Raw genomic sequence first — 14,386 nt, 5'->3', positions numbered from 1 at the left:
GTAGCAGCAGCAGCAACAGTATTTAATATAACTAGATGTGTGGGCGGGAGGGCTGTTGGGGGCGGGGCAGAGGCCCAAGATTCTTGACAGTGTGTGCGCGAAATGTGTGTCAAAGTTTACTGTACTGTATACTGTGTGTACTGTGCATTTTCGCAATCATCTTCTCGTTTCGTCTGTTTGCCGGTGTTTCTTTATATTTTCAGCTGATTGTTTTTTTTTTTTTGTTTTGTGTTTTTCGCATATGGAAAATTTTTGTCACGTTTTCCGTGACGAATTTAAAATGCGCCCGGGCACTTAATTCTTTTGTGTCACAACGAACGGAGACCGTTTTTCGTCTTCACATTTTACACAGATGCGCTAAATTGCAGACATCAATCATTTTGATATTTTTTTTTTATGATTCGCTCATTGCGTAATCCATACTTTATACATTTTGGTTATGGGGTATATGGTGGGGTTCTTCTTCTTAGTTTCACACTTAGCGTTTGAATAAAAGGTTTCATGACTGCCGTTGATGCTGGTGGTGATGATGTTAGTGTTGCTGTTGTTATTGCTGAAGTTTGAAGTTGGCTCGAGTCTCGGCAAGGTCTTGATTAATTTGTTGCCAATCACTTTTCGTGTGGTGCGACAAAAGCCAACACTCTCGGCCAAAACGGCCAACGCAAACACAGCATTTAAATTTCAACTAATGTGTAAATGAACAAGCTCCGGCCTCTTGGGGTCAAATTTGGCAACATTTCTCATCTGCCGAACGGGCAAAACCATTTAAAAAGTATTTTTCCATATTTTTTTTTATATTTTTGTTTTTTTGTTCAATTTGCCTCGGCCAAGCTTCTTGGCCGTTAAAAACAAGTTGCAATTACGCCTGGCAACCTTCACGCATTCCCCAGACGAGTTCGTCTTGGTGCCCCAATGTTAATGATAGAAATTCTATATGGCCAATCAGAAAAAGAAACCGCAGGAAAACTAAAAAAGTGCGAGCCAAAGTTCAATTCAAAAAAAAAAAAAACAATCCCAAACCAATCAAATCTCATAATTCGAACTAAGGTCACTAGCTGGCCATTCTTTGGCATCTGTTTGTTTAAATAGATTGATTATTTTTGTTTGCTATTTGAGCTGTCTGTGCCATTGTTATTCCAACAATTTGCATCTTGATTGTGTATCTTTTTTTTTTTTTTGCTATTCGCTTGGAACGCATCGCATTGAAGCGGAAGCTGCGCTGAATCTGCTTCAGATTCCGATTCAGATTGAGATTGAGATTGAGATTTACTCGAGCTGTCGACGGGTGCTTCCGTGCTCAGGGCAATTTGATCTTGTTTAAAGTCTGGCTTTGTGTATGTTTTTCTTATTTGGATTTGGGCGAACATCTTTTGATGTTTTGCTATAGATTATGGAAATGCGGCAGGCAACATCTGCGCACCATCGATCGATCGATAGCCACTCGCCGAATGCCTATTGTAGTTGCAAAAGGTTTTATGTCTCAGCTCACTCATCGAAGGTCGAACATCGCATAAAACTGTCAATCTGATCGACGGGCTCACGCTGCGTATTAGTAATCTGCGTGAATAGCGAATCATCGTTTGCCGATAATTATGACCAATTTTACCCAGAACAGTTTTTTTTTTTTAAGGCTGCCGATGCACAGCGGTTTTTGAACCCCACAAGGTCAGCCACAGGAAGTGCAGGCAAAAAGAAAACCCGAAATCAAAACAAGATTCAAGGGCGTTAGTGTGCAACAAGTGGAAAGGAAACAAGATCATCGACACAGCGGATGCAGCAGATGCAAAAATGTACGGGCAAAAAACATGACCTGGGAATTGCGGATGTTGCAAGTGCCAAGAAGCGTCGAGAACATGCAAGAGTTGCCTTCAAAATACTGGACAATAAGGTGTTAAATTGTTATCTTTTTTAGAAAAAAAAGAACTAACCTTTATGACAATAAATTGATACCATGATGTAGAAAAAAATACAATTATCATACATTTTAAGACATTATTTTAATATCTTTCCTTATAAGACTGCTTGCCACTTAAAGAAATAAACAATAAAATTAAGTTGATAGCATCTCTTCAACATAACTGCCACTTAAGTGCATTATATTAATTGGCCAAAAGTCACCTGACTTAAGCCCATTTGAATACCTCTTTGGAGACAGCGCTGTTTTTGGGCAGTCATAAAACTAATTAAATAACACTTCAAGTCAGAGATAATGTGACTCAACGTGTTACCTGTTTTAAGAGGCAACTTTGATCTCTGAGAATTTCGTGGAAAAAATGGCCTCTGCACTTCCTTACAGAAACCGCATCCTTGATCTTCGTCACCAACCTTCGTGGTAGTTCACCAGCTGAAAGTTTCCCAATCGGACGGGTATTTTTTTTTTGTTTTTTTTTCCTTTTTGCAATATGAACTTAACACTCGCCAGCTAAATATGTAATTAATTTGATGCTAGTGTTAATCGGTTGGCCCAACACAATTCATGGCTCTTCGGGTCCAAACCTTTTGCACATGGCGCCCCCAAGGCAAGTGACTGCGGCTCTATTAATAAGGCTAATTAAAATATGCAAAAGAAGGGGATACGGGGGGGAAGACCCATGTGGCGAGACACAGAAGTGGGAATTGGAGCTCGACCACGCCTTTTGTGATCACCGTCACCATTCGAATCCGCTTTCAAAATTAGTTCGCTATTAAACACAGCACTAAATGGCAAACAAAAGTGCCACCCAAACAAACGCTACCAAAGGCATCTTCATGGTCAATTAGCAGCCAACAGAAATATGACAGAAATAAACGTAAGATACAAAATAGAAAGAAAGGAAAAAAACGAGTCAAAAGAGCGGGGCTGGGGTTGAACATTTGCGCTATCCAAGAGTCACGGGTTCAAATCCAGTCAAAATGTCAAGTTGATGATGACAATTAAACAGGATTAGCGACTTGAACTTGCCCCCTATCTTTAATGACGCATTGCGACAGATTTTATTTTTCAACTAAACTAAAAAAAGTGTACAACGGGGTGGGTCGGCAAGGTGCGGGGGGATTCACTCGCAAAATCACACTAAATAAATTACATAATCAAGCGATCAATTTGCATATTTATGAGCGACAAATAAAAAGCAAAGATAAAACTTTTTTTTTTTAAGAACAATCTCAGATCCGGCTGGCACCGCCAAGCACTCGCGAGATGTTTTTGACGGGGGCGGGGGGCTGGCGTAGAGAACAGCAGACGATCCTTTCCCCCAATCTCCACCAGTTCATTCACATGGCAATTAAAAAAAAAAAAAAACTGAAACAGAGTTTGTAAATGCCAGAAGAAACGAAGAAACCCATCGAACCGCTTTTGACTTTTATATTTATTTTTTGCTCAACGCGTGCGTGGGGCAGAGCGCGGAAGCCAAATCATCAGCGGTCTTTAATGGCATTTCGAAAGGCTTTTCAAGATCAAGGCCTGAAAAAGAAGACAAACACTTCATCAAAAATTGATATATGAAGCTGGCCAGGGAGATGGATGCCAGCGCTTTGCTTCCAAAAGTGTTTGCATAAATAAATTTCGAAATAAGACACTCACACATAGACAAAATCTTTGGAGCTCGAGTTTTCTAGTGCCTGGCACTCGAATAACAACTACTTAATGGATCTGCGGCTATAAAAATTATCAAACTACAGTTTTAGACTGAACAATAGATGGAGAAGTTGCTTTAAATAAAAACTAAATAAATAAGAGAACTGGAAAAAAAGGTTGAAAACAAGAAGAAGAACAAGGGGCAAACATAAATATTTATAGACAAAAGTTGTCGTTGTCTAAAGATGTTCTGAGCAGCTCATCTCGTTGCTTTTGGTTTTGTTGTATGGCTATATGACTATATGGCTATATGGCTGGCTCTGCCAAAGCTTCGCTGCAGCAGAAGTTGCGGTCAACGTCGCTGGTGGCGTCGCTGTCGTAGCTTTTCAAAGCTGCACGAGATGTTGTTGGTGGGCCGCCAGCGCTGCTTCGACTATAAAACAGTTTGCTGCTGCCAATTGACTTTTGTTTTCGTTTGCGTCTGGTCTCGTCTGGTTGTCTGCTTGGACAATTCGGCGACTACAGTATAGAAACCGTGCTGTGCAGTGTTATTCCAAATAGCAAAGCAAAGGTAAGCAGCTCAGCTCCGCGTCCAAGGATATACAGTGTGCTATATATATATGTATATACGTATATATATATATTCATATGCCATATGCTTTAAGCAATATGTGTGTGTGTGCGGACAATCGAAGGACTAACCAAAGTGCAAAGCCATAATGTGTCATGTCAATAAACAACTATAAATTGTACCAAAAAATATAAAACTGAGTGCTGTGAGCTGTTCAAGGATATGGAAACCTGATAAATCCCAAATCCAACTGAAAAAAAATATATATAAAAATCCCGCTCAGAACTTGCAAGACCTGAATCGAAGAGAACTTAAGCTGACAAGAGGGTCTTCAGAAAACAAGTTCGTTGCCTGAGTCTTTCGTTTTAAATCTTACTTTGAAAATGTTCGCTGCCCAAGTCTTTCTCTTGACAACTTACTTAGAAGAAGTTTGCTTTCATGGCAAATGTTCTTTGTCTAAGCCTACAACTTGAAACTTAGATAAAGTTCGTTGCCTTAGTCTTTTGTATTATAAATTTACACAAGAAAAACCAAAAATTTGATCGTAAAATTAACTGTCAAAATTATTACCCAAATTTATTACCCAAAAAATAATTTCCACGAAATATAGCTTGTGCAATATTGCACATGAAATTTTCCATCACCCATAACCCCTCGAAGGAAAACCCGAAAAGAGAAACAGTCGATAATGCACAAAGCCCCACTTGGCATGTAATTTGCCCGCTGGCATCAAAGGGCACTGAGCTCTCTGTAGGAGTATAATTAAATGCCTCATCGGCTCGTCGGCTGATTGATTAACATGCCTGAAACAAGAAATGGACAAAGCGCTGATGGACAAGTTACAAAACGCAACAAATGAACAAAACAAATAAGAAATACAACAAAAGAGTAGCAACAGCAATAACATACAATACCAGATTTCCCAACTGAACTGCTCTTCACTTTGGAAATGTCGCTGTCGAAAATGAAATCAATACGAAATCCACTTTTCATTATGTATTGTTACCAAATTAGGCGCTGACCGCTGATAAGCGGTGGGTCATTAATGATTTATAGTTGCCAAATCAGCGGACAGCAGGCGATCAAATAAATACTGGCGATAAACAACACAGACACGCAATCGCCGTGCGGATCGAATCCAATTAATATGCAACAATTTTAAGCTGAGCGGACATCGAGCTCCGATCGAATTAATCCGTTGCGAATTGCATTAGCATAAGGAGGAAGAAACGACTTAAAACGGGCTTTAATTAAAATGCTTAGCGACGTGGAAGGTTCTAGCCGAAGACACGCAGCGCCTGATTAAAAAAAACAAAAAAAAGGCGATAAAAAGTCAATAAAACCAGTTAAGGTCAGGCTCGCTGCTTGTGTAATCAACATGTTTGCCGCTGCAGATGCTAAATACATTTTTATTTATGAATAATGTGATGTGCTGACGCTGATGTTGATGCTGATGCCGATGCTGATCACGTTGCTGCCGCTGCGATGCGCCATGCCACGCCACGCCACAATAAAAATGAAAATGAAAATGAAAATAATAAAGTCTCAAGTGTCGTCGATCGGCGTCGATGGCATCGGTTGGCGTTTGGTAGTCACTGTGGCACTGTGTCAGTGGCCGCCGGGGGCAACCGGTTGCGCATCCTTGACATAAAAACCGATCTCGATCTCGCACCGACCAGCTTACATCTTTGGATTCGGCCAGCGCTGGAAATTTATACGAAATATTGCGTATACGCAATATGGACTGAGGTGGCGAACAAAAGGGCGCGGCGTCTTTATCGCCCCGATAATCGTGTACAAATTTATGTTAATGACAACGTGTTAACAATTTGCATTTGGTTGTACCTGTGACTTGCCAAATCGCACATTGAATGGCATTTTGTCTTACCAAACTTTTTGCTCACGCTTCTGTTTCTTCTTTTTTTTTGTTTACTTACAGATGAAAGTCACCCTAGCGATAGCGACTTTCTGCGTGGTGATGGCCTGCAGCCATGCGGCCAGAACCACCACAACCACAGCGACCAAGCCGGGTCGCTTCCTCTCACTGCCCGTGCCCGCCAAGTGCGCCAGCCGTAAGTATTTCTCCCCCACAAATATTCCCACAATGGCGAAAAGTAAAAGTGACGAATGTGACGAGAATATTAAGCGGTTGGTCCGTCGCTTCGATTGCCAAGTTTGCACTTGAAATTGTTTGGCAATGCGACGTGTGGGTGTAACCACAACAGCCGAGGGGTTTTTTGCTGAAGGTCGCTGACGTGATCGCAGGTTTAATAGGAGTTCATGGTTTAGGCCAGCTTTCTTTGCCCGCCTCTTTCGTAAACAATTTTCATTAAGAGAGGAATTTTGAAATTTAAAATTATCAAATTAAATTATTCATAGATTCGGATATAACTAATTCTTTAGCTTGTACAATAAACTTTGTTTATAATCTTTTGCTTCCAGCTAAGCCATTAACTACATTTTAAATACATTTTAATTATTAATTGTAAAAATCAGTAAAAGATAATCCGTAAATAGTTCAGGTGAAGTGGGTTTTCCTCACTTATTCTACCGATGATTGACGCTGCAAGTCATCGCCTGAGATTACGAGCATTGCATCAGGGCTTAGAGTTCGGGCCAAAACGGGCATGAAACGCCTGAACAATAGCATCATCGCTGCATATCCGGTACACTAATGAACACTTTGCAGTTATTGCTAATTAGACAAACCCTAACTCACACCGGCTAACGCTTAAACTTATGGCTAACTCACACACACACATTCAGACCAAGCCAAAGCCGTTAAACATGCAACTTAATTTTGGGGCGTCACCGAGAGTTGCATATCCAGTTTTAGTTTTTATTTCTCTGTTTTTTTGAGCTAGTGCCGTTGGCAGCTATTTAGATCTTTCATCTCTTAGAAATTTCCAGTTATACAAGCGCAACTTTTTTAGGTCTGTCTCCCAATAGTTAAATCACCTGATTAACTATTCAGACTTAATTACCTTTTGTAGACAACTCTCTCAGGCGTGCAGCCGCCCGATAATTAACATTCGAAAACGGTTTGGTTTTTCTAAGTCACTGTTGAAAGATGCCAATCGCAAAATGGGGAATGCAGCACCGGTATTATTATGCAAGTTTCAGTCGGGAAAACATATATATATACATTCAGTCGAGATGAGTTTTAAGCTATTTATGCATATATATATATTATCGCCTTGACCCGCGAACAAAAAAAAAGGGCCAGAAATGTGAGGAAATTGCAAGCGACAGCCAAAGCGGCAGCAAAATAAATAATAATGTGCACACAATGGCAAATAAGGCCATTATGTTGGACTTAAGCTGATTTGACGTGAAGTATTCGCGGAGTAGGCGTGCCAAAGGGGGGGATAGGGAGGAGTGTAGCAGTTGCAAAAGTGGCTTAAAGCCCGGCTAATGACGCGTGCCAACTGTGGCAACAGGCGGGTTTTTATTTGTATTTTGTTTTAGGGCGTGTCTGGGGGCGGACATATCGCACATTGCGAAGACTTCCAAAGAGGCAGCTAATCAAATGGAAGCTGGCAGCTCGCTCAGGCGAAACAAGTTCGAGGATGGAGCTGTTAGGCGGGGGTTCCCATTGTTCCTCGACGGACAAACAAACAGACAAAAAGCTAAGCAGAAAACCTTTTGACACCCAAGACAAAAGGAAAGCGGCAGGCGCAAAAAGAAGCATGCTGCATAAATTGCGGAGATTGCGTAATACGCCGCCACCGAGGAAGTTGTGTAAGGCCCGGGGCAACAATATATATCTTTTTATTTTTGGCGCTACTTGCTTTCGGTTTCGTTTGCCCATGATGGGGCAGGCTCCGAGACATTGCACTGGGTCTCCCACTGAAGATGAAGATGAGGCTGCAGCAGCGCGGAAAAACCGGTTGCCACAGGCCACACCCACACAGAGCGAAATAAATAATAGAAATTAGCAATTGATTAGAATATTTGTTGAGGAAGAATAATATTTTTAAATCTAGGATTTGTTTTAACAGGATTAGGACTAGGATTTAAGATGGATTAACAACGAAATAGAAAATAAAAAAAAACCATAACTTCGCCATACTTTTTCCCAGTGCATTGCCTAAACACTTTCCGCTAACTGACTTTCTCTTTGTTGACCCACAGGTCCCAAGGAATTCTCCTACCGCGGCAAAAACATGTTCCTAACCACCCACGTGCCCGCCCTGGCCAACAAGAAGGTCGACTGGCTTGATGGCCGCAATCTGTGCCGCGAGTACTGCATGGACCTGGTTGCCCTGGAGACCCAAGAGAAGAACAACCTGATCTTCCGTGTGATCCAGCAGAACGATGTGCCGTACATCTGGACGGCCGGACGTATCTGTGACTTTGCCGGCTGTGAGAACCGTCCCGATCTGGAGCCCAAGACCGTCTATGGATGGTTCTGGTCTGCAACTCGAGAGAAGATCCAGGCCACCAACCGCATTCCACAGGGATGGGGATACAACCCATGGTCGCAGACTGGACACAAGAAGCGCCCACAGCCAGATAACGCTGAATACGACATCAACCAGACCAAGGAACAGTGCTTGTCCGTGCTGAACAACGTGTACAACGATGGTATCGCCTGGCACGACGTTGCCTGCTACCACGAGAAGCCCGTCATCTGCGAGGATAACGAGGAGCTGCTGCGCTATGTGGCGGCCACGAATCCCGGAATCCGTCTATAAGCGGTTTGCGTTTGCTGTTTGCCTAATTTTAAAGCTACTTATTATAATATTCCTTAAACGAGTTTTTGTATAATTTTTGTTTGTATGTGTACGACGAAAAAGGAAGAAAGCAAGACAAATAGACTTTAGAATTTACAATTTCCGATCTTACCTTACCACCTATAATACTGTCATCACACCACCCCTACCCTCAGCACCCTCAGTCAGTCTCACTTTACCTTTTCTCGTTTCGAAACTGCCAATTTTACGCGTAGAATTCCATTCCGTTGTAATCAATTGAGTCGTTTTCAGATCGCACTTTCAATATTTATAAGCAATCTTAAATTGCGAGTGTATCTCTGACCCTCTTCTGACTTTCATCCAAGCAAGAAATTCGGAATCTCTTTAGTATTTTGTTTGAGACACTCATGTTTTGCCCACAAAGAGATTGAATAAAATTTTGTAAAGATCCCATAAAAAAAATTAAAATATTACTTTGCTTTTTATTGGCGATGAGGGGTTGTGGAGTGGCTCCTAGAACTAGAACTATGGTTTCTGCTTGATCTGTGATCGTCATGTGACGTTCTTGAGGAGCTGCGTTTTCTTTTAGAACTTTCATCACGATTCGATCGTTTTGAATCTTTATCACTTCTTGACCTGGCTTTATACTCCCTATGATGGGAGATTTTGAGATCTTGCCTTCTGTTTGAGTTTTTAAGACTGTTGCCCACGTCTTTGAAGTTTTCAAGCTCCACCTCTGGGCTTTCTGACCAGCGCCAGTTCCTGCCACGCTTATTCTGGTCATCCCAACTAAGAAGGGGGAACAAAAATTAAATATTTGTAATTAAAAATATTAAAATAAAGACCCTACCTGGGCGTCTTCACCGTCGCAGTTTGGCTAGAGCGGCTTTCCCTGCGAGGAGTGGTCGTGCTTTCCAGTTCCGTGTTGAACAGGTTGTTCGGATTGCGAAATAAGTGCAAATACCCACAGCCGTTACCTTTGGGACATTTACGTGTTAAGGACAAACCTTTAAAAAGTCAGAGTTTATGATAAAAAAAATATGATATTAAAAGATATATATGGGTTAGCAACTGAGTGAGTTTTGTTTTGACAAAGGATACGGCTTCTTCTCGGCATGCAGTTCACGTACCGCAGACTGCGCCACGCCAGGTCTTCAGATTGGAGAACTCTACGTTGAGGCGCTTGGAGGCATAGTAGCGACCTTGAAGATTGGTAAAAGCGCGAAGAGCCGATCTATATAAGCAGAAATACAAAGAAGAGGTACATTAACAGATTTTCATATATAATATAGATGTTGCTTAATGTTTTAAATAACAATAATTTTCCAATTAAGTCATGAAAATGTATAAATAAATCAAAATCACAGACAATAGAATTACCATAACGTGGAAGTGTGACATTATTTTAAAATGTGATTTATAGGCTATTATATGCACGAACATTTTGAGAATTAGGCTTCTTGAAGCAAAAATAAAATATATAATTTGCATATAAACAATTGCAATTGTAATAAACAATGTAAAATAAATTAAATATAATAATAATTATAATTAAAACTCCCAGACAAACCGTTCATTAGTGTACTGCACAAAGACATGTCCCCTGAGGTGTTCCAGTGTATTTCGCACAGTTCGGAAGTTAACGATGGTGCCGAACTTCTCCAGTTCTTCAACGGTGTCGTTAAAGAACTCATCATAATCGCGGCGAAGATCTTGTTCGGTAAATTCCAAGTGCTCCTCCGCCGAGTCGTACTCCTTATGCGGCCGGTGTTCCTGCAGCATAGAATGTTTGAAGAAATGCCGGATGAAGGAGAATCCTGGCCAGCAATGGTCGCCGGTGGTTGAAAGTGCAGGCGTGCCCGTAGCGACAGCAGTTGGTGCGAGTGAAGAATTCGCAGAGCCGTTCTTCCGGGTGGGTTTCCATCACCCGTAGAAGGTGACTAGGAGGATTCTCTATTCGTGGGTTATTGAGGTATCCATTCATGCTCTCCATCATGGCATCGAATTCAGCCGCAGCCTTGGCAGATTTTGCCATCTCTTCCTTTCGCAGTTTTCTTTTGATTTCCTCCCTTTCTAACCGCTCTTTTGCTTGTTCCCTTTGCAAACGCTCGACTTCCTCCTGCTCTTGGAGTCTTTTGGCCTCGTCTATCCGGAATTGTCGTTGGGCAATGGCTTCTCTTCGCAACCAGGCCTCCTCTGCATCTTGATGCTCCCGTTGCTCAGCCAATCTTTGGAATTCCTCCATTTCCCGCTGTTCTTGTAGCCATTTCTGGTACTCAGGCTGCAGCAGTCTCTGGTTTTCCGCCTCTTCTTCCAGTTTGTCGCGTTCTTTGGCTTGTTTTTGACGCCGTCTCTTCCTTTGCTGTTTCTTTATCAATTTCCTTCTTGCTCTGCACAAAAATTGTATTTTTGTAAAACTATTTTTAAAAGATAAAAATTTATTTACCTTTTGTCCGGCATTCTTGCAAAATCAAAACATTGAAGTCGAGCATATGGAACGCAAATATGAGTTTGTGCCTAATAGTGCCAGGTAACGGAAAATACCAGAAAATACCAAAAGACTTATGAATAGATTTACCATGTTAAACCGTTTAAACAAAGGAAAGAAAATAAATATATCTTTTCTGTTTTATTTTTATATTTCGAGTAAGATTGTTGAATTATTGTTGCATTACGTTAATAAAAAAATTTTATATATAAAAATACTAAGGAAGGTTTTGTATACTACCGTTATATGAAAAAAGTTTTTGTTAACATTATCCAATAGACAAACCTTTATAAATCCTCATATCTGGGTCAATAACAGTATGTTATAACACCAAGTTTCATGAACTACAGGAATTATATTGGAAATCTTTGCTTAAAATGTGTTCTACTACTGTTATTGGAGCTACTAGCAGCTTTACATAAAATATTATGGAATTATTTTATAGCATTCGGTGGATTATGAGCTTTCCACCCCAGCTTTTTCACCATATATATTTCCCCTTTTGGTATATTCGAGCTGGGTTTTGTTTCTGCAACATTGTATCAGGCTGCTAATGTTGCGATCTTCAAAGATGTGACAGAAATAAAAATCAGAAAATATCACGAAAAAAAAATTATTTAAAATTTTGAGTCGGCTTAAATTTCTTATATTTATTTTAACCTATTCCCTTTATCAAACTGTTTAAGTTCATAAGACAAAAACAATTCCATTATTATTATTTTCGAGCTGTGCTTTGTAGCTGCAACATTGTATCTGATCAAGTATGTTGCGAGTGCTGAAGATGCGAAATTAAATAAATTTCACTGATAAAATAAAACAAGATCAAATTTCAGCGATCGTCCAACTTAATGCTAAGGCAAAAAGAAGGCAAAAAAAAAGCAATAATAATCTGGAGTAGTTTTTTATGGCACTTGGTGGATAATGAGCTTTTCACCCTTAGCTTTGTAACCTAAACATTTCCCCTTATTTTCGAACTGGGCACAAAATGTGTCTGGCCGAGAATGTTGCAATGCCGAAGATACGAAAAAAAATCAAATTCATTGATAAAGTAAAATTCGTGCGCGTTGGTTCACTTACACTTCGTGTTCCCAGAGAAAAGCCTTTCTCCTGGCTTTCTCTCGTTCGCCATCTCGTTCTCACCGGCTAAGCGGGTGTCGTGAAATCACTACTCTCTGTCTCTCATTTGTGTCGCTCGGATCCGAATCCGGAATTTGGACTCCGGCTCCGTCGCCGGATCGGCGTGCTCAACAAATATTTGAAACTGCAAAACTAAGCCAAAACAATTGAAGTGGAATTCTCGCGGCACAATTTGATATTAGATAAATGAAATAATTCACGCCACTGGCACTTTGAACGTGTTGTAATCAGGTCACAGGAATTTCAGCAAACACATTTTGATAGTAATAATAGAATTTCATAATAATTGCGGGCCTAGCAATGCAACTAATTGGATTTGTACTGAATTTGGCAGCCCTAACAGGTGAGTGACTTCTACACTTGGGGAAAATATAAAAAAAAGATGTGATTTAGAAACTTTCACGAAAAATCAATTTCTTCTGATAACCTTTGCTGTGGGCAAAAAGTCAAGTGATAACAATTTGTTTTCTGTACAATTCGCAATGATTAGAAATTAAAAACACATTATTTGTTTTTTTTTTATGTAGTAGTATTTTAATGTTAATGACCCAGTTTTTGGTTTCAGTGTGACATTGGCTGAGGTAACTATGGTTTGCCAGGGAGGCAGGATGGGGCGCCCTCTTCCGAGTTACGTTCTGCGTTTTATTTTCGGTCTCATGGACGGCGTTTATTATGTTCTTGGACCGTTACGAGTTTCAGTTTTATTCATAATGTGGTTGTTGTCGTCTTCTTCCTCGTCATGTCGTTACGTATTTATCAATATTTGCTTTCGGTATTTAGTTTTCTAGCTCAAGTGTCTCGTGGCTAATAGAAAATCGATGGTGTTGGCACATTGTTGCACATTTCTCTGGGCTTATAAGTATCTGAAAGATACGAAAGTGTCTCCCAGCTTTGTAGCTCTTTTCCAAATGCATTTTTTTTTTTCAAAACATCAACGATTTTTTTTTTTTGAAGTCGATGTCAGTCAACAATGTTTGCTCTTAGTCTTTCGATCAATTTCCACTGCCTAAAAGCTGTCTGAGGGGGTGTTAAGTCGCTCTTGAATGGCATTTCCATGGCCTGCCACATGCCTCTGATTTTCCATGGGACCATTTGCCATTTTCCATGGTCCTCGTCTCCGGACGACACTTCAATCTGCATGCTCCACATTTATGTGGCGCTGCGTTTTTGGCTCTTCTGCTCCTCGACTTTCTTTGATTTCATCCCAGCCACTCTTTCGCTCCGAGTCGTCCTTTTCGTTTTCTCTGCATTTTCCCCACGATGCTCCTTGGTCCTTGCAAATATTTAATTTAAGCCTGCTGACATCTCTCGCCGAAGGGTATTAATATTTTTCGTCGCCTCTTGTTGGGCAAGAAAAGGGGAATGTCAATGATTTTAATTATTTAAGTATACAAATTTTAAAAATTCTCTTGTAATCTGCAATTTGATTTTGAAGTTTTACCTTTTTTTATCTTTTAATAGTTAATAACTTTTATTATTTTTATCTGTTAAATGGGCAATGTCAATTATAAAAGAATATTCTTTAAAGGTATCATTTGTAATTAAGAAAAGTGAATTCAAAATTCGTATTTTGGAATCCTTTTTTCTTTTCGAGTATATACGCTGCATCTGCAGTTGCTTTTATCCCTGGTAACTGGATCCTTTTGCGCCTGACTCCGTTTATTTCTGTTTCTGTGCCCCACTTGCGGTTTTGTTTAATTACGCATATTACTCCGCCTTTCGCCGCCAGTGTCATCCCATCTTGCCAAGCCGCCACATCTCCATATACCCAGTGGCCCGTTGCTGTTTCTGTTGCTGTGGTCACTTACTGACGGGGACGAGTGTCTTTGGTCGGATCTCTTGAGGCTTGTCAACGGCAGGGAGAATATCCGGAGACGGTGGATAGGGTCGAGTTGCTCTGCGGTTGCCGGGCACTTCCGCCCATGGGTGCAGATGGG

General features: G+C 40.6%; 2 protein-coding genes across 2 annotated transcripts; one reads left to right on the top strand and one right to left on the bottom strand.

Moving 5' to 3' along the window:
• Positions 1 to 4,001: 4,001 nt before the first annotated feature.
• On the top strand, positions 4,002 to 9,292 carry LOC108102627. Its single transcript, XM_017207740.2, has 3 exons — positions 4,002 to 4,127; positions 6,067 to 6,199; positions 8,262 to 9,292. The coding sequence occupies exons 2-3, from the start codon at positions 6,067 to 6,069 to the stop codon at positions 8,822 to 8,824; spliced, it is 696 nt and encodes a 231-aa protein (XP_017063229.1). The 5' UTR covers positions 4,002 to 4,127; the 3' UTR covers positions 8,825 to 9,292.
• On the bottom strand, positions 8,897 to 11,335 carry LOC108102626 (U2 small nuclear ribonucleoprotein auxiliary factor 35 kDa subunit-related protein 1). Its single transcript, XM_017207738.2, is given in 6 exon segments — positions 8,897 to 9,613; positions 9,675 to 9,831; positions 9,955 to 10,058; positions 10,395 to 10,630; positions 10,632 to 11,214; positions 11,271 to 11,335. Coding segments are annotated over 6 exon segments (1,401 nt in total). The 5' UTR covers positions 11,285 to 11,335; the 3' UTR covers positions 8,897 to 9,306.
• Between the last annotated feature and the right edge of the window lie 3,051 nt (positions 11,336 to 14,386).

The sequence above is a fragment of the Drosophila eugracilis genome, unplaced genomic scaffold (assembly GCF_018153835.1).
Source record: "Drosophila eugracilis isolate 14026-0451.02 unplaced genomic scaffold, ASM1815383v1 contig_1197, whole genome shotgun sequence".
In the NCBI taxonomy this organism is placed as follows: domain Eukaryota; kingdom Metazoa; phylum Arthropoda; class Insecta; order Diptera; family Drosophilidae; genus Drosophila; species Drosophila eugracilis.
This window is presented reverse-complemented; position numbering and strand designations above follow the sequence as displayed.